General features: G+C 47.9%; 6 protein-coding genes across 6 annotated transcripts; 4 read left to right on the forward strand and 2 right to left on the reverse strand.

The window, feature by feature from the left end:
- Positions 1-355: 355 nt before the first annotated feature.
- Positions 356-1,904, reverse strand: A1O5_06603 (uncharacterized protein; the record flags this gene model as incomplete). The annotated part of the gene is made up of 3 exons (XM_007747195.1): positions 356-395; positions 449-532; positions 637-1,904. The coding sequence occupies 3 exons, from the start codon at positions 1,902-1,904 to the stop codon at positions 356-358; spliced, it is 1,392 nt and encodes a 463-aa protein (XP_007745385.1).
- Positions 1,905-4,251: 2,347 nt separating this feature from the next.
- A1O5_06604 (uncharacterized protein) lies at positions 4,252-4,917 on the forward strand (the record flags this gene model as incomplete). The annotated part of the gene is made up of 1 exon (XM_007747196.1): positions 4,252-4,917. One exon carries the CDS (start codon positions 4,252-4,254, stop codon positions 4,915-4,917), a length of 666 nt encoding a protein of 221 aa, XP_007745386.1.
- Positions 4,918-7,210: 2,293 nt separating this feature from the next.
- A1O5_06605 (uncharacterized protein) lies at positions 7,211-7,951 on the forward strand (the record flags this gene model as incomplete). Its single annotated transcript, XM_007747197.1, has 1 exon — positions 7,211-7,951. The coding sequence occupies one exon, from the start codon at positions 7,211-7,213 to the stop codon at positions 7,949-7,951; it is 741 nt and encodes a 246-aa protein (XP_007745387.1).
- Positions 7,952-8,446: 495 nt separating this feature from the next.
- A1O5_06606 (uncharacterized protein) lies at positions 8,447-9,130 on the forward strand (the record flags this gene model as incomplete). Its single annotated transcript, XM_007747198.1, has 1 exon — positions 8,447-9,130. The coding sequence occupies one exon, from the start codon at positions 8,447-8,449 to the stop codon at positions 9,128-9,130; it is 684 nt and encodes a 227-aa protein (XP_007745388.1).
- Positions 9,131-9,828: 698 nt separating this feature from the next.
- Positions 9,829-12,255, forward strand: A1O5_06607 (uncharacterized protein; the record flags this gene model as incomplete). The annotated part of the gene is made up of 2 exons (XM_007747199.1): positions 9,829-10,512; positions 10,558-12,255. 2 exons carry the CDS (start codon positions 9,829-9,831, stop codon positions 12,253-12,255), a joined length of 2,382 nt encoding a protein of 793 aa, XP_007745389.1.
- A 283-nt stretch (positions 12,256-12,538) lies between these two features.
- On the reverse strand, positions 12,539-13,198 carry A1O5_06608 (alpha-acetolactate decarboxylase; the record flags this gene model as incomplete). Its single annotated transcript, XM_007747200.1, has 1 exon — positions 12,539-13,198. The coding sequence occupies one exon, from the start codon at positions 13,196-13,198 to the stop codon at positions 12,539-12,541; it is 660 nt and encodes a 219-aa protein (XP_007745390.1).
- Between the last annotated feature and the right edge of the window lie 6,436 nt (positions 13,199-19,634).

A 19,634-nucleotide genomic window follows, 5' to 3' on the forward strand; every position in this document is an offset into this window, starting at 1 on the left:
GATACGTTTTGGATCCTTTCTCATATTGTCTTGATGTATTACGCACTCATGTCGTCAGTCATGATATTGAAGCCAGCGAGTACCTATGGCGACCACCAGACTGAAGGTCGAGTCCACGCACGAACGAGGTAGGAGTGTAATGCAGGAAATTAGCGAATGTGAGCTGGCTGTTATCTCTTCCAAATATTATATCTCATGCTGTATAAATATTCTCCATTTTTTTCTCTCCACTTATTATCCGTTTTCGTCCCTTGATCCTGTTCCCTGTGCATTCTATCCTTCGTGATCCTATTACAGACTATTATCCGACCTTTTCTCATAACGGAATGTAGTCGATGAACCGAGACGTGCACTTTTAACCAGCTTGGTACAACGCCGGTCCGGCATAGACGTATCTGTCATATGGTCAGCAACGTAATCATCTGCCTCTTCTGAATACAGGACTCACGGATTGACCATGGACAGATTGAACGGTGTAACGTAGGGATTTTGGCTTGTTAATGCAATGAACATGGTTGCGTTGACGGCAGGACTGCAGCATCAAGTTTGTTAGTTGTTGATCACAACGCCAGAGAGATAAGTAGACGGGGAGACTCGAAAATAATGCAAACTTCGAGTTCGTAAAAGAAAACTCACTCTCCAGCAAAGGTCGACATGTTGGGCTGAACAGCTGCTGCAGTGTTACCGCTAATGTTGACAAGGGGCACGAAGGTGGCGTTGAGTTGGGAGACGAAGAGGGCATAACGGGGCGCGTCGGCAAGGGATGATCGCGCGGTGATGTAGCTGTTATTGGGGCCGACCGTCTGATTCACGTTACCCCACGAGAATTGAATGGGTCTACCGGGGTAGGAGAGAGGGATGGACTTGTTCTGGCTGATAGCCGGGTCACAGTCCGAAGATCCATCCTTGGCGTTGGCGCAGAGATTGTTAGAACCGATACCGGTAGTGTTTAGAGGGTTTGAGCCTGTTGTATTCTGCACAGGGCCTTGATTGGGATTTGTCTTGGCTGGATTGGGGGCGTTCACAATGGTGAGCGCAGGGAAATTCTGCCATGCCAGACGAGTCGTGTTGGCAGGGCAGCTCGAGATATACGGAGCCAGCAGCGTCCAAGCCCACGACTGAGGAATACCGGGAATGAACCACAAGGGCATCGGAAATAGACCATCAAATTGGCGGAAAATCAACTGTTGGCGAGCTTCAGTGGTGATGGACTCGAGCAGTAGCGTGGCAGATTCTCGCGAATCCAGGTGACCAAGGAAGCCGTAGACGCCGCTCTCACCAAAGCGCGTCAGTTTCTGGCAGAAGTCGATGAACTCCCGGACGTTGGTGTAGGGATAGTTGTAGGTGCATTGAGGCGGCGCGGCAGGTCCCAGGATATTGCTGAGCAAGGTTGCATGGCCGACTTCTTGGTCTGCCATAAACTCGATCAAGAATCGATCCTCTGCGGTCAACCCGGCATTTTGGAAGTCCCGAACAGAAAATCGAGCGAGGCCGTTGTGGAAAAGATCCAGCTCAATCCATTCCTGATAAAGGGCTAAAGTCAAAGACTCATAGTCAAAGTCGGACAGCGGGTGATAATATGGCAGAGTTCCGTTGGTACCCTGACCGCCGGCTGGCTGATATGGAACAGGCATGCTGGAAGCTTGGAGCAACCCGTTGTTGTTGGTGTAAGTGACCGGTGCTGGACCACCAGGAGCGATCGATTGAGCAACCGCTGGAGCACTCAAAGCTCCCGTCACCGTGGGACCGGGACCGTTGTAAGGACCATGAGAAGTCGGGCCTGTCTGTTCACTGCTCCGAACCGGAGGAACGGGGGCGCTAGCGGGAGTGAGAGTGAGTTGAGGAGCAGGAACGGCGGCTGCAAGAGCACCGAAGCTCAAGAGAATACCCGCGTAGGACTTCATTGCGACAATGTCAAGAGAGGACGACTCCAAGGACGAGCCAAAAAAATCGGTAGCTCTGTGAGATCGTGCGGGAATTATAACTCTCATTGACAAGACTCCTCGCGAATTGCATGACCTCAACATCCCCTCCACACCGAAAGCACCCGGCTGTCAGATTCATTCCGTCCAAATCTGTCCTTGGGCCATGGAATCGGGGGTCGGCAAGCTTTTGGTCAACTGCATATTCCGCCAGCATGAGCGACGGGCGGCCGGAATGTAGCTGTCATGATGCGACCCATCAGGATTCCCGCTGCGAAGGTCCCCAATGGATATGCAGGACAGACGTCGATGAACACAGCTCTTGAGAATCGTGACGTCGTCAATGATGCTCGCAGAGGCACAGGAGGTAAGACGAGGCTGCGCAAGCCGTGTTGAGGAACTCACGGAACCCCACTGGAGTTTTTTCCGTGGCGACAATGGTATAGAAATAATGCCTAGAAGAGCCCGTTCTGCCCGCTGTCATGACGTCTGCAATGGAGCCGGATCAGATTTCCCGAAGCTGTATCCCAGCACCACCACCAGCTTCAGCACCGGCATGGCCATCAACCACTCACCTGCGCGCACCAAAGCTTCACTTGGACGGCACTCATCGGCCATTTTCCCCGCGTTGGCAAAATGCATCACTGGAGCATGGCAGTTGTCCTTATTGCAGGGATGAGGTGAGGTGGAAGTGAGCAGAAGAGAAAGACTGCGCAATCCACGTGTTGGCGGAATTCAAGAGGAGGAGTAAGGAGGGTTTATCCGGCCCAATCAGCATCACACACACATATGGCATCATCAATGCAGTGAAGCTGACGACCAGACAGTGAGTTGAGTTTTTCCTGCCGTCAAGATCCTAGGAAACCCGCGGAAGTGTCAAGGCGTGAGATTTGACAGTCATCCACGTCCGCGGGTTCTTTTCCTCCTCTCTCCTCTCTCCTCTCTCCTCTCTCCTCTCTCCTCTCTCTTGTCTCTCACCATCCTTGTCCCATCACTTTCCGGCTTCCAACCAGATGTGCCGTGACCATCAGCTCATGTGCAATAACCCCCATGGTCATTTCGGGGATACATGCCATGCAGCGTGATGAAAAGATGCTCTCAGCCTTGGACATATGATCATAAGAGAGGTAAGTCTCAATCTGGGATCGGATTGGCTTTCGTGAGCCCGCGAGAATCGATCCTCGCTGATCAACAACGCGAGACGCGAGAGGCAAGACGATCTAGGCAAAGGAACTTCAGCCCACTTTGCCAGTCGGTCATGACGTGCAATGTTGAGCCGACGTCCACCTGCACTTGACCCTCCCTCCTCATACATATACATATGTACATATAATGTAGCATGACCAAGTGGCGAAGAATCTGCAAGACGGGACGGAAAAGGCAAGGACCTCGTCTCGCATCATCGGCACAATGCTCAGCTGAAGCCCCATGAGGCTCGGCATTGATCCAATGGGGAAACTACAAACCCCTGAATCGAGGGCCACTGTGAAACAAGACAGGAAAAACCTCATTGCACCATCGCGTCCATCTCCTCATCCTGCACCTCAGCAGCGCCAGCGCGTCACTGGACATCACGGGGGAGTCGATGGCACCCAGATTGCGTCTCGGCTGAATAGCCTGACACCAATTTTGGACACTGGGACTTGCTCCTTTTTCACGTTTTCTGGCACCAGCTACCGCCCGTGATACCCAAACGACGGCGGCTCACCTACTCCACGCCCGTTGACCATGCTGCATTGGGACTTGCGGCAGGCTTCTAGCGTCGCCCAGATCCTTTGTGGCTGCACTAGTAGGCGTCCCACTGGCTGAGCGCCCCGGTACCTGCGCAAGCCCCCGAAGCCTTAATTTGAGCCTTTGGAGCCTTTCGACTCTCAAGCGAGACTCTCCTTCTCCTGACTGGTCTGTTCCCCCTTTCAACCCCCTGTTGGGTGTTTGTTACCTCGCCGTTGCCCACCATGGGTCCATGGGATTCACGGGACTGGCTACACATCGTGTCTGATGGGCGGCGCTGGGGAAATTGCACTGGCAGTACACTGAATTAGCCTCAATCGGTGCATGGCTCGTCTACCGGGCTCCAATCTCCCTGGCTAGCGATAACAGTACAAGAACCTCCAGACGCCCAAAGCCATCATCTTCTTCCCTTCCTATACTCAAGCTGCGACTTCAGTACCACAAAAGCTTTTGACTTCGGTCGTCCACTCTTTCGAGTTCAGCTCACCCACGCTCGTTCAAGCACCACCATCGCCGTCCTTCGTTTCTCCGAAGTTATTTTTTTTCTTCTTTCCGATTCCGGTAATTCGATCTCAACCTAACCAAACTTCAATCCAAAATGCGCACCACCATTGCTGTCGCTGCCGGCCTTGTTGCCGTTGCATCTGCCCGAACCACCACCATCACCGACACTGTCGATGTGACCATCACCTCATGCGAGCCCACTGTCACCAACTGCCCTTATAAGGGCGGCTCTGACCCTACCTGGGGCGATTGGAGTGCCACTGTCTCGACCACCTCCAGCGTTCCGGTCAAGCCCACGGGCACTGCCAGCGGGTCCTGGGACCCTACCTGGGCCGACTGGTCCAGCAGCACGAGCAGCAAGCCCGTCGACCCAACTGGCACCTGGTCCGATTGGGTTGGTACTACGACCACCTCAATTCCTGTGTCGGCAACCACCGCTCCTTGCGGCAAATACATGGCCACCACTCCTCCGGCTTGGTTCTCTCTCCTCCCAAGTGACAAGCTCAGCTCTATCCAAGCCCAATGGACCGGTGCTCCTCCTTCTGACTGGTGCTACTGGACTTACAGCACTGGCTCTCTCCAGACAACTGCCACTCCAGTTTCGGCCACGAGCTCTGCTACCTGGGGCACCTGGGAGGCTGCTTCCTCGGTGGCAGCGTCTTCGACCTGGTCCTCCCCTGTTGCCGCCGCGACTGGCACTGGTGCTTGGTCTTCTCCTGTGGCTGCTGCTTCGACTGGCGTCTGGTCCTACTCTGGGTAAGCACTTTGGGCGATTTCTGGCGCCCTATAAAGTTTGAGACGTGCAAGGCTAACTGTTTGAGCAGCTCTTCTACCCCTGTCGCTCCTGCCGTCGCCACCTTCACTGGTGCTGCCAATGCCAACGCAGGTTCATTTGCTCTTGCTGGTCTCGCTGCCGCCGTCGTTTTGGTCATGGCATAAGCAGGTTTGATCTTATGAGGGGCTTTCGAACATTTTTTCTGTCACGATCCACATGGCCATTGCATTTGCAGGAGCAGCGAAGAAATCCTGCTTGGTATCAGAGAACAAAGCAGCATGTCTGGGGAGGTCGTCTAGGGGAGAGCAGCGAGTGTTTCTGTAATTAGTTGCAAGTGTGCATGGGGTAGTTAGTAGCATGATTTGAAGATGGTCCCTTCTTTGCACATTATCTTTGTACGCAGCAAGGAGGTGCTGGCTTGACCCGCTGTAGCTAGCATTGCGTAATACCTGTTCATCGGATCTCTGGCTTGCTGTTTTGTCGCCTATATCTTGCCAGCCTTTAGGCTCAGTTCTTCCATTGCAACCGTTGACGGCTTGAGGTTCGTACAGAATATGGAGTGCAGAGAACTCGGTACTCGCGGGACCTAGAAAGGAGGAGTGGAGGTTGAGGCTATGAAACGTGGTGGGTGTTTGGGAAATTGGATGTGGCCGGATTTAGAATCTCACAAAACGCCACTTCATCCTCTTCCTCGCTTTCCCCATACGGATCATCTGTCATACCTTCATTCATCCTTCACGAAATGAAACACCATGGATCAGGCTGCCTTGGCATTACTCAATAGCAACAGCGAGGCTGCTTCCAATTGGGGAGGAAAGATTGCACACCGAACAGGGTTTTGTGATTACCCATACAAAATTGTCAACAGCAATCTCGCCTGGACCTGAGGTCCGTGACATGTTCCCACGTGGCAATCTCGTGGTGCTTGTATTCTCCCCAGACCGATGATCACATTCGTATTTGAATCTGTGGGGGAAAGTGAAAAGAGAGAGAAATCAGCGGTGGCTGATTCGATGACCAGACAATCTCACCCCAACATTGCCAAATGTTGAACGGAAAAGTATATGATCGGCTCTGTCCTCGTTTTAGTTGCTTCACCAACCAAGCTCTTTCCATGATAACAGGTTCAACATCTATTGACGGGTGCCAGGTGTAACCCAAACAAGGACCGATGTCCTGGACGGACCCCGAGCAACACGCCGTCCAGATTCCATACAGGATCTTCTTGCAGGCTTCATCTAGCTCCTGCGGAAGGAAGCAGTCTATCCGGTTCAATGTCTGCCGGTCTTCGACGGCATATAATCGTCCCGCATCTCCCACCACCTCTGAGCCAGATCGAGAGTCCCGCTATTCTGGGCCACCTGAGGCACTCCGCCGAGGCTCCCATCGCCCCAAAGGCCTGAGACGCTCGACTCTTTGGACCCCAACAGGGCCGGTTTTGATCGACAGACTTGGGGCTATTATGTAGTTGAACCTCGCGGGTTGGCCATGTGAAGGCTTGAGGCTGACACCGCCCCCAGCTCGTCAGCTCTAACTTCTTGCGGCAACTTTTCATAAGACTTCTTTTGCGAAGGAAGCACTTCGTTTTCCTTTCTATTGCACCGTGAACAGGGAAGTTCGGACCGCGAAGAGCCTCCCGTCCACCGCCTCGACCGGCGGGACAATCTTCCTTCGCAGGCTTTCATTATCTTTTGCAATCATACCGGCATGGATGTTGGCTTCGATATTGGGCTGAGTGGCAATTCGCGAGCTCATGGCAGTGGAACTGGAACTGCAACAAGGAATGCACCACAGCCAACAAGGTTCCTTAGCCTGCCTCGCTGGCAAAATGGTATCCTTCACTGTGCCGCGACATGTTGGCCCCCTCTACTATGATTATTCTGAAGCTTACCGCTTACTCGCAGTTGTTCCCCGCGCCATGTGTTGGCGCGGCACCTTGGTGTAAGTTCTGACGACGTGTAGACGCCGAGTACAAAACGGAGTGTGATTGCTGAAACTTACCTCGTTACGCGCTTGACTTCATCACGATTTAGTCTAATAAGTTCGTTAACTCATATGTCGCCCTTCGCTATGGCCTGACGGCAGGCCATGTTCAATTTCGTCCTTTGAGGAGCGATTTGGTTCGTTACCAACGTCTCTTCGTCCTTCTCGGATGATTTGCGTCGAGCATCAACGGAAACCGCGAGGAGGAACCTAGAAAGATCATTATCGTATTTGCGATACTCTGACTACTTCGCCCACCTTGGTGGTGAATGATCCTCAGACTGGACTTGTCATGATGAGTTCCTCGAGCAATAATGTCTTCGGTCACGTTCGAACAAGGCTGCGACAGTCTCGCTCTAGCGTGGCGCTGACGACCTCGACACCCTCTCAATTTGAGTACACCAATTGGGAAAATGTTCCCATGGCATTTCAGCCGGTCGAGAGGGCAGAGGTTCGAGTTGTGCATGGCTACTACTTGGATCGACCTCTTCCTGGGCCCCCTCCACGCCCCCGAACAGCATCTCCGGCTCCAGCTTTCGAGGCTCAGGCCAGTATGGATATGGGCAATCTCAGAAATCCCACTCCTCGGACACATCGCACCAGATCGGCTGAAATAGCGCAGAGGCACTGGTCAGGTTTTGATGATCATGAGGCGGTCACTCAAAACAAGAGAGCAAGTGTCAACATTGCCATCGCCCTCCCCCCAGACCATCTCGATCCTCCTCCACCGTACTCTCGCTATCCCTCTCCGTCATCCACGCGGTCTGAATATCGGCCAAGTCCACAGCCTCCGCATGTTCACGGCCAGCCGTTTATCAAACCATACGATCCAATCGACTATGTCAGTCAACCAGGTCAGACTACAAGACGGCCGCCAGAGGACATCCCCACCATAGCTGCTCCGGAGCCGCCCACTCCAGTTTCTCCTCTTAACGCCCTGGATTTGCAGTACTTGGCTATGAGACATCCTCCAGCCACCGATGGTAACGTTACCATCGAGGGCCTATTGGGTCACCCTTTGCTGCAACATAGGTGACCTTCTAGACCCTGGCATTCTAGTGAGCGTGGTCCGCAACGAATCCAGACACTTTCGATCATTGGGCAGGATTGGTAGGCGCTAATTTCAACCGAGAAACCAGACTCGGATCAAGGCCACCGTGCAGAGGATCTTCGGCGGGGACGTGCATGCTCAGACCATGGCCGATCCGGGTCCCAGGTCCCCACGCGCATGTCTGGGGGAGGCAGGAGGAGGAACCCTTTTCCCGGCCACTACGATCGCGGTTTGGTGGAATGTGACACGCGAGGAGAAGCCCCTTCGCTCCGCGGTTGTGGGATGCGTTACAAGGAATCATTGCTTTATTTGACACCCACCGCCACAGGCAAGTCTGATTTCAATCACCATTTTTCGCTCATTAATTCTTTTCAAACACTCCTTTGACTTTCCACGTTTTCCTATACGTCGCTATTTCGTTTCCGGCAAGACATTCTTTCCACAATTGCATAACAAGCATTCACTCATTAGCTGGTTTGAATGGCGCCGATCCCTTCTCTCGGCGCCATTGCCGACATCAACACCTTCAGCATTTCGTCTCGCCAGCTTGTCTCTCGCGCTCTACCTTCCGACTCCCTCATCGCTGCAATTGTCGTTCTCTCAGTGATCTCAGCCCTTCTATTTGTCAGTATAGTCTTCTTGTTGGTCGGAATCTGGAAAAAAGCGACGGCCAAGAGAAACAGTTCGCCTCCACCCGAAGCACCTCAACCCCACGGGACCATCTCCGAGCGCAAGCAGAGTGACTGGGCCAGGAAGAATAGTAACGTGCTCTGGTCTATGTATATCGAAGAGGACGACCTGAACGCTCAATTCGCCGTGTCGCCAAAGTCGAGGCTTTTCTCCATTGGATCTGTCTCCACCGTCGATCAGGGAAGATGTCCCCTGGATCGTCGACATTCACACGCCAATCCACTGGGCCAGCACAAGATCGATGAGGAATTGAGCCCAAAGACAGAGGAGTCTTCTGCCGACCTACGCAGCAGAATACCTTACGAACACCAGACCACCCCAACAAAGAATGTCCCTCGTGCGCGAGCCTTGTCTCAACCTTGCTGCCACAAGTATAGCAGCTCAATCGAGGAGCTGGCAAAACACAAACAAAGCGTACCCTCGCGGATCTCTGAAGAGGGTATGGAAGGCTACAAGTACTACGGAGGCCCATGAGTACAAGATTCGGAACGGCTTCTGCAGATATGTGGACACGATGGTTGAATAGAACCTGGCTTGGGGCCATCTTTCATTTAGGACGCCCACCACTTTCTTATACCTCTGCGTTTGAGACCAAGACCTGTTCAATTCAACTTGCACTTCATCGTATCCTACTCCGGTGACGTCTCGGACGATCTCGTGAAAGCCCAGGTCACGTGTTAGCAGCCTTTTCGCATCCTTGTTAAGGTCCTCAAAATTCTTGCTTCGTCTCTATTCGTCCCTCCACCAATTGCTTCACACAAGACATTCGATTCTAGACACCCACTGTACCTTGCAGGAATGTCTTGCGCCAATAATGCTGATGGGTTTGTCTGCATGCGACCCCGATTCACCAGGGCCGCCACGCCCATGTCGGGGATTCAATGCTGGGAGCTTCGAGAGGCTGATGACGAGATGACGGATCCTCTCCATCGCTGTCGACCGCTGTGCATAAGAGATAAGTTTGCCTCATTGTCCTCATTGTCCTCATGTGCTCCTTCCCATTCAAACTTCAAGGGAGGCTGCCCGGCTCACTTTCCCATCCATTGTTGTTTGGAAGGAGCTTTCACAACCGGCATTTGAACCCTGGCAAAACATCTTGTCTTTCCCCTTCTCTTGACCTTCTTGTCCTCATTTTCATTGCTATTCTGCTCTATTTGGAACAGGCTCTGAAAATGCTCCTCAACGCCTCGCACAAGCTCAGCTTCAGCGGGCTTCCCCCCGATCTGCTCGATGCCTATGTGCGGTACAAGAAAAACACACGTGCTCTCCTGACTTGGTTCCTCCAGCACAGTCCAGCGCCACCCAAACCAGTCAAGAGCTTAACCATCAAGGAGCTTGAGTCGATGGCTCAAGCAGCATCCAAAAAGCTTCGTTCTCTGCCTGATGTTGTTCATTTCTACTTCCGAGAGACGATTGCAGATCGGAAGAGATTCAGCAAGTACTACCGTACCCAGATCGATGGTTCCGCTGGGGAGCTCGACACGATCAATCACGAACATTTCACTGACACGCAAGTCTCGAGTTGCGGACAAGCTGATCCAAATGCTGACGCATTGCGCAGTCTTGCAAAAATCTACGACGATCTCTGCGTCTGTTGCGGTGGCCACAAGGCGCAGCACCGCAAATCGTCATCCTCGTCTCCAGTCTGCCCTTCACTCCGTCCGGTCAATCAGTACGAGGGATTGACAGTCGAGGAAGCCGAGGACCATGAAGGCCAGAACACTGGGACAATAGCGGCTCCGGGGGGGTCCAAGCTCACCACGCCGACACCATCGTTGGCTGGCGGCCAAGGTTTGGACATTCATCTTGCAGATGACGAACTCGGCAGGGCCCTCGAACTAGCAGCCGCCGCGCAAGTAGGTCATCCGCGAGTGGCACGAACATCCTGCTAATGAAACTAGCAAATCCACGACATCTCCTCCTCCGTCGATCTTTATTGGCAGCTTGCTGGAAAGGGCCAAACATCGGTCGCAGTCGCATCTTTCATCACCAATGTCGCTCTTGCATCCCTGCGCCAGGTTGTTAACGAGTTGCTCCAGCATGATGAAGACTTTTGCCTGTCAGACTTACATGACATATGCTCCTCCGCTCGTGCAGCGAGTCCAATTGAAGTCGGCACTCAGAAACTCATGTGCACAAACAAAGCCCTGTTGGGTCGACTGCAGCAAATTGAACAAACCTTATCGGATCTGTCAACTGGTCCCTTGCCTTTTGGTGCCCCATCTTGCGCGAGGTGTGGTCTCAAAGAGGCACAAGAAGCCCAGGCGAAAGTCATCAAGGACAATGCCAGCAGCCAATACCTCTCGTCAGCCATCATCGAGAAGATTGTCGATTTGGTACGTAGCAAAGCGGCAACAGTGGAGATTATCAAGGCTAGCACTCCAGTCTGTTTGGATCTAATCGATATCATTACGGATCCGAAGAATAATACAAAGACTTGGTCGGCTGTTCTGGGATTGAATCTCCTAACCCAGAGTTACGGGGCCTTCCTTCGATCCCTTCCGAAGCCACAAATGGCCTCACAGGGGCGTATCATCGCACTGAAGCTTGCGCACCAGGCTCGCTCTCAAGTTACGACAGTTTTGAGCAACAAGACGGCCTTTCCCTGCCGCTGTCCTCAGACTCTTGGCTGCCACCTACAAAATCTGGAAACCAACCTGCAGGAATACGCAAGCCACAATTGCTGGGACCTGGTTTTCCAATCGCCATGGGTCGCTGGGAATCACGTCCTCGAAATATTAGACCTGTGCCATTACTATGGGCTGCACTTACTCAAATATCGGCATTACGTGGGGGCGGTGCTGCATTCTTACAACGTTCTCAGGCAACTAGGCGGGCTAGAGGAAAACTCGACTCTGGAAAAACTATGCTCTCAACTTCGCGACGTCTTGTTTCCTGCTTCCAATCCGCCAAAGTCAAACTTTCGCGCTTGCTGGGCTAGACACGTGGGGGCCAGGTTGAAATTCGAAAAGGGTCACAAGGGCAAGAGCAAACATGACAATTGGTGTCTCGCTATTCCTGCGCACGCAGCGAAGGCGGCAGCTGGATTCGACATTCCCAACCACCAACAGAAGGTCGGGTCGGGCTGCGTGGTGTTCCACATTAAGCACAAGAATTACCACGTCAGTGATGATCAATTGCAGAACCTTACCGCACCCCTTGAGCGCCTCCGGCAAAAGCGGGGAGATATGGGAGCAAAACTTGTTTGCAAGAGTGACTTACCGATAATTGAACCTGCATTGCAGAATCCAAGGCTCCTTCCGCTTGTTCTGGCGACTCACGGGGTATTGACCAATGGTGTGCGCGGATTCTTTCCTATGGCTCGGCTGAACCTCTTTGCAGTGTTTGAGCGATGCCTCCGTGTGGTCTCACTGGTCTCGGACAAGACGCATTCTGACAACCAGTCTGAAAGGGGGATTGCTTGCATCTGCTTCTGCACTGAAATTTTCATCGCCGCGGATCGTATTGTTAAGGCCAGACGACTGGGCAAGCTTGAAGCATGGAAAGAACACGAGCGCAAGCTTGTTGAGGACACGAAAGAAGCAATCCAAACAGTCTTTGGTGGCATCTCAGAGGATGAGTTGTTGTGGAATGCCTGAGGTCCATGCTCATGAGCCTGGGAGGCGGAGACTGGGCTTCAGTGTGTCGCAGGCGGCGAAGCACAGGTGCAATGAGTTGGAAGGGCATTTCAAAGAGCAGGCGGATGATTGTTACTGAGGTCTGGTGTGGTCTTTCCCTTTCGGCTTGTGAAGGGATCAACGGGACAGGAGAGCAAGACAATCATAGTCACAATTCGCGAGGTTGTTTGTCACCAGTCGCTATGGAATAAGAAAATGATGGAGATCTGACTATTACAATCTGCCTCCCTTGCTGATCACAGTGTCACCCTTCCACAGACTTCAATCCCGCATCATCCGTCGACATGACAACCGAATTGAACTTGTCCGACGTGGGCAGTTCAATATGAACGTTGTTCACCGTGGCAATGCCCACATTTACCTCGCGCGCCTGCAGTTCAAGAACATGACCTCCAATCTTCCTCTCTTGGTCAATGAAATGCATATGCTCGCCAGCCACGAAAAAACCTTGCCACGCGACCGGCGAGCGGAATCCCACAATCGTGCCCTCGACGTCGTGGTACTCTGCCACAAACTGCTTCTTGCCCAGCTCGCTCAGCGGCTGCCCGTCGTATTCTTGGCCCTTTACCGTGCGACACTTCAACCGCTGGAACACGCCCTCGATCCGGTACGACATGAACAAGTTACTCGCGTGGTCATTGAACTCCTCGAGCACTGCGTCGATCGAATCCTTTGTGTCCAGCTTGACCGTCACCGTCCTCTGCGAGCGAAAGTGCGTGGCCGCAGCATAAGGGATCTCGTCGTCCTGGTCGGCCACGCGGATTTTGCCCTCAGCCTGTAACTGGTAGACGGCGCCGTCAAGCAGGAGGAGCTCGCCGTCCATGCGCACGAATGTGCCCAGTCCCTGATTGCCCTTCTGCAGGAGTTTGGAGACGGTGATGCCGCTGTCCGAGACACCGGACATGAGGGCACTATACGTACAGAAGTTGTTTTGTTCGTCAGCCAACACTGCATTCATCACTGCATCACAGACGCGAGTGTTTTGGAGGGGAGGAAATGGATTAAATGAATGGATGGATGGATGAACGATGCCACCGAGAAAGAAAAATAGATTCCGTTTAGAAAATAGTGAATCCACTTACTTGACTAGGGAGTATTGGTAGATCTCATTGACCGCCATGCTTTGCTTCCCTTCGCGTTAGAATCGCAATCCCTATCCTCCCTGATGGATGTTGTTGGAATGAATATGCTTGCTTCGTTTCAATGCTTTGTCTCTATCTCTCCTCTTTAAGCGCTTTCTCACCTTTCCTCGTCCCCGCTAGTCCAATGGGCGACAGCGGCGACGGCAGCACTTTAAATGCCTCAACTTTTTCTGATGTCTCTCTCTCTCTCTCTTTTTCTCTCTGCGCTGTTTCTTGCTCTCTTCTCATTCCTTATCGGCGGCCCAAGCGAGAGTCGGAATCGCAGTCGAGCAGGCTGTCATGAATGTCTGGGGAGAAATGCGTCGCTCCGGACACCTCATTATTTACTGAGGCAACACGGAATATCCGGCTGTCAGTGTGGTTTTATTTAAATAATTTAAATACTTTTGAGCCTTATTTACTATTTAAATAGTCAAGGTTAACTATTTATATTGTAAATACATGTTAGACACAGCCTTAGAAGAGACCGATCACGGGCTGCGAAGGCGCGGCTCAAGACACTCATTGGACAGATGGAAGGATCCACAAGGGAACAAGGCTAAACCACGTGATATACCCTATTGGCTCTGTCGGCCCTGTGGGCTCTACCAGTAGAGCGCGTAGAGCGTACAGAGCGCACAGAGCAAGAGCATTATATATACCCTCGTTTCCTCCCTAGATAGCCTACACTCTCTTCGTAGCTAACTTATGTTAACTATTGAACTTATAGTTCTTAGTGATAAGTGACTTCTTATACCTTACGTTCTTCCTAACTAGTTCATACTATTAGAATTGTTACTAGGAACCCTAACTTAGTTAGGCCCCGGTAGGAACCTTAATACTTTGGCTACCACCCTTATTATAAAGAACGACCCCTATAAGTAGTTAAGAAAGACCCGACCGATCTATCTCGTCTATTAACGAACTAGTACGACGCACAGTACGACTATCTCTTAACGACACTATATCTACTACTACTAGTACCCCGAGGTTAACACCGAGTATCTTAAGAACGGTAACAACTACCGCCGCATCAGTACCAATAACTAAGGGAAAGATTAGTAATCTATCTAAGCCTTTTAACGGCGTAGAATCTAAACTTATACTCTTTATTCACCACACGAATTTATATATTCTAATGAATCTCACTAACTTTTAAAGTAACTTATAGAAAATACTCTTTATAGAAAGTTACTTCGAAGGTGATACCGAGGCTTAGCTTAGACTCTTCGTTAAGAACTATATTAAGAACGAAGCGAATAATAGAGAGAACGAGACTATTAGTCTCTTCGCTACGTTTACGGAATTTAAGGAAATAGTAAAATTAATATTCGAGGCGAAAGATAAAGAAAAAGAAGCTTAAAAGAAAATAGTAAGTCTTCGATAAACTAAGTCTATTTAAGAATATATAACTAAGTTTAGAACGTTAAATGCGAAGCTTAGCTAGTAAGATAATATCATTATCTCTATCTTTCGAGAAGAATTAAAGCCGAAAATTAAGTAGGAACTTCGATATTTAGAGAAAAAACTACTGGAAAAATAGATAGCTACGGCTATTAAGAAAGATAACGATATTAAAGAATATCACTAATATAAGCGCCTTAATATTACTTAAAAAATCTATACGATAAGGGCTTAACGAGCTAATATCTAGAAAAGACGCGAACTCTATTACGGGTCACAATTTATAGATCTAAACTAAGCGTAAAAAAGACGTAATAATAATAAAGAAAATAGAAAAGGAAAAATCGATCTTAGAAAAGGAAAAGAAACGACTTATTATAGTTACGGTAAGCTAGACCATTATACGAAAGACTATAAAGATAAGAAAAAGTAGATTATAGCTACCGAAAAGAAACCTAAAACTAAGGAAATAGCGACGATTATCTCCGAAGCTAATATAATAGAAGAAGAAATAGTAGTAGTCGAAGAAAGCATCGATAGTGGGAAAGCGATATTAATAGCGATTATATTTACGCGTATATATATCCGAACTAAATACTAAGTAAGAAGGATATATTTAGACCTCTACTGCACTTCAACACTACTAGAATATAGCTATACTATATACGAACTAGGGAACTCTCCTTCTAAAATTAAAATGATCTTTAGTATAAGAGTCTACTAGAACGATGAATACCCATAGAAAGGAAGTTATTTAAACTTTATTTATACTCACTAAGAAGACGACCCGAATACCTTAAACGTTCACATATCGGAAGTAGACCCGGAAGTACCGAGAGAATATAATATAGCTAATTCGCAATATGACTCCGACTTAGATCTTAGTGAAGAACCGAAGACTCAGTATAAGAAAGAACTAGAATCTCTTATATAAGAAGAATTAAAATAAATTCTCTAAGAAGTAGTAGAAAGAATTAAAGTAAGAACTTAATAAACTTAGAAATTAATAAGGGAAGTAGAGATAACTTTAGTAGAAGAAACCCGATTACGGGCCCTTATAGAAGATAATTTAAGAGAAATCGTAGCGATTACTTAAATATCTAAGAAGAAGATATAAGCTCGATTAACAATAGATCGAATATTAGCTAAAGTAGAGATAGAGATATAAGCGATCTTAAGAATCTACCGAGAACGAGGAGTTAGAGTTTCTCGACTCGTAGAAACTCTATTTAATATCAGTATTTAAGAACTATTCTCTTATAGTGTAACAGAGCACTTTAGGGTTTAGCGTGCACGTACAACAACGCACAGAGGCCTATCCAGCAGATCGGGAATCGGGAACGCGTTTCTAGTTAATACTGACAACAACACCACCAACACCACCCAGAGAGGCAGCGACTAGGGCTACGAACACCTAGCACAGCGGCAGCATCGAGAAACAGAACAGAACTGATAAAACACTCTCAGGATTTAGGTAGACGACACCAAAAGCCATAGAATTCATAATACTCTACTCAATCTGTAAAAAATAAATGGCATACTGCCAGCACTGTAAACTGTTCCGCACCTCCTCTCTACCAGCCCATTTAGGTTTAATATGTAACTAGACAACTTTTTCACCTTGCCACCGCTCTACCAGCCCAGCACAGCCCATCACAGCACAGCCACCTTACCTTATTACATCCCTCCCTCTCCTATCTACAGGACGACCTCGTCCGACAGCACACAGCACACTCAAGAATTATCTAACTCTATTATTGCCTAGAGAGCGGGTCCGCAGTACTATAAGAAGAAGCTCGCAACGGGAGTAGATTCTTCTCTCTTATTGAGTCTAAAACACGAACTAGAATACCACTAGTAGGTGTAATAGACCTACTCGGTCTATATAAGGACACCGAAGACGCTCTTAACATTCCGCTTTAATAACCACTCTATCTTGGGGTCGAGTCTATTTCCATACCAATGTTGCTCGGTAGCTCTAGGGTTCGCTCTTAAAATCCTCTCTTAACTGACTGAGCAACGCGAGGGAAGAGAGAGTTCACTCTTAGCGTTGAGATTCTATCCTAAGGATCATTACTATTATATTCTAAACCTATTCTCTCTTCGCTATATAGGTCGATATGAGCCTATAATATCTAGTTCGTATTCTCTTAGTTAATGAGATCAACAACACTTTCATCTAGAGTGGCCATCACAACAGACTTTAATGGCTACCACCCACTGGTTTCTACGCGAGACGACCATAATAATGATATCTTTTCATCCCTAATAATAGCTTAATAAATATCCTAAATAAGTTAAACTCGATGGGAAGTGTCGATTTTGACTTCTTTAATAGCTTCAATACCGTTTTCCATAAGAGCTCTAGCCCAAAAGATAATAAACATTCCGTAATTATAGTCATTTAGTTATTTATTGACATTGACATTCTGAAATGTGAACTGTCTACCGTCTTCGAGCTTTACTCGAACTTAAGAGTTGAGATACTCCAAAATGATCGAAATCATTGAGTCTTTTACCGTGCGCTTCCTAATCGAATCCATAACGTAAACGATTCGAGAATCGAGATCGACGTATACTAACCACCAATGGTTGATCTCTCGATAGGGGATTAGCTTCTTCTATATAAACTTATCTTATCGCCACGATCGCGACTAGGTTATAAACGTAAATGTTCCTCGAACGTTATATAGGTAGATCACATTCTATTCGTCTTTCACTTAGTGCTTTCGGTAAGTCGCGATGCCTTTAATAACGCAATCTATAGACAACTAACCGTCATAATCCGCACTAAGTAAAAGATGTTCTAATTCTTTCTTGTTAATCATACATTCTCCCGAGTAGTAATTCCCGCCGCGAAGAGGTTTCTTTACTCCGCGACTGTGCTCTTTAAATTTCTTTAAAGCGTCTCGAATTCGCTGAATTTCTAACGTACCTTTTTTAGCCTTCACTCTTTCTATAATTCGAATTACTTCGAGGGTAGCGTAACACTAAAGAGATTACCTCGAACTAACATTAGTCGGTAATACTTCGATTAATCTTTAAAATGCTCGTATAATAGCTTTAAATCCGTACTAAATCACTTTATCCGCTTACCGCTTCGTCAAAGTATCTTTACCGGTATTGTACCTAACTCTCTTAGATCAGTCCATAACAATCTCTCATACTAGTCTTTCCATATTGAAAGGATTCCTTAATAGATTTTATTTATATAGTCTCGTATTAAAGGGCGAAGATAACTCTTAAAACTCTCCACGGAGATGTTTACTATTGGTAATAGTTTCTTTAGCTTCCGTAAACGCTTATTTAGTGAACGAGAAGTATATTCGCTTAAGAGCTCTCACTTCTATCTCTAAAGATATTCTTAGAACTGACGATATTAACCGCGGTCTCTTTCTAGACTAAATCACTATTTTAATGTATTCGTTTCGAATTTTTAATTACTTTTCAGCCGCTTCCTTAATTACGACTTCTCTTTCTTTAATTTTAGTGAGCTTTTCCATTATAGACTTATTCTTAAAGTAATCTAAGATATTTCGCTTCTAATATCTCTACTCTTCTTCCGGCTATTTCTTAAGCACGGTCGATAAAGGCGGAGATTTTGTCGCTTATTCTTAGGAGTCCTTTAACTAATCTCCGGTCTCGCCTTTCGCTGGTATCTTACTAGACCTCTTCTCTATAAATTTCTTAGTAAGCGATTTTACAGTTAGTTTCTTTCTCATAATGAGGTTCTATTCGACCTAACTAATTTAGCTAATCGGTACCCCTAGGAGACTCTCGGTAAGGATTAAATTATATGCATTTAGTGACTCTACACCATTTAGCTAGTGTAACTCATTCTTTAACTGAAGATAATATTCTAAACGCGTAGCTGTAACTTATAGATGCCTATAATCATTCATAGCGTTTCTAAAATCGTTTAGGTTCGACCATACCGTAAAGATATCGATTCGTTACGGTGCTGGCTGAGAAAACTTTGTACCCGTGAGACCGGCCAGCCGTTTCATCATTTAATGATTAATTCGACGCAACACATTTATAGATATCTCGTCCCGCAGCTTAAGCGTTATTCTTACATACTAAAGCTCCTTTAGTGTATACGCTATATTGCTCAACTATTATATCACGATATCTTCTTAAAATTCTTCGGTTATTTATTACCTAAACTTCCGACTAACCGTATCCCTGCCGCTCGTATTCTTTAGAAATAGGGCTATATTCTGGCTTCTAGTATAATTAACACCTTTAATGAATCTTCTCTTAATTTCGTTATACTTATTTCGGTTGTTAACCGCTTCTTTAATCAATACTTAAAATCTTTTAGTCTTCTCATTCTTAACCACTTTATTTTTAAATACTGCCTCTAATTCTAAATCGCCTTTAATATAATCAGCGATTTCCAGCACGAACTTTTCACTTAACTATTATATTCTTTCGACTATTTAGATGGCTTATCTAACCCATTCGGTCACGTCGATTCCTTCTTTACGGTATAATACTAGTATTTCCCGTGGTGGTTTTTAAATCGAGAAATGACGAGGATACGACATCTAAACATTTAATGCTATAGCCGTACTAAGAGCAATACCTCTAAAACCATAAATGAGTTACGTTCCGACCATCATATTAGGTCTTTATAAGGGAGCTTAGATTGCCCACGGGCTAACCTTAATAATACCTTATCTTCGAATCGCCACTTACTACTACTGATTTGAGGACGTTGGTGTGAACGGATCTAGTAACGGAGTAATATGCTGAGGCGTTTGCGAAACTTACTATTGCGGTGTTGTTAGTGTGGAATTAGGCGTAAGCCCT

The sequence above is a fragment of the Cladophialophora psammophila genome, assembly GCF_000585535.1.
Source record: "Cladophialophora psammophila CBS 110553 chromosome Unknown aczJe-supercont1.9, whole genome shotgun sequence".
Classification (NCBI taxonomy): Eukaryota; Fungi; Ascomycota; class Eurotiomycetes; order Chaetothyriales; family Herpotrichiellaceae; genus Cladophialophora; species Cladophialophora psammophila.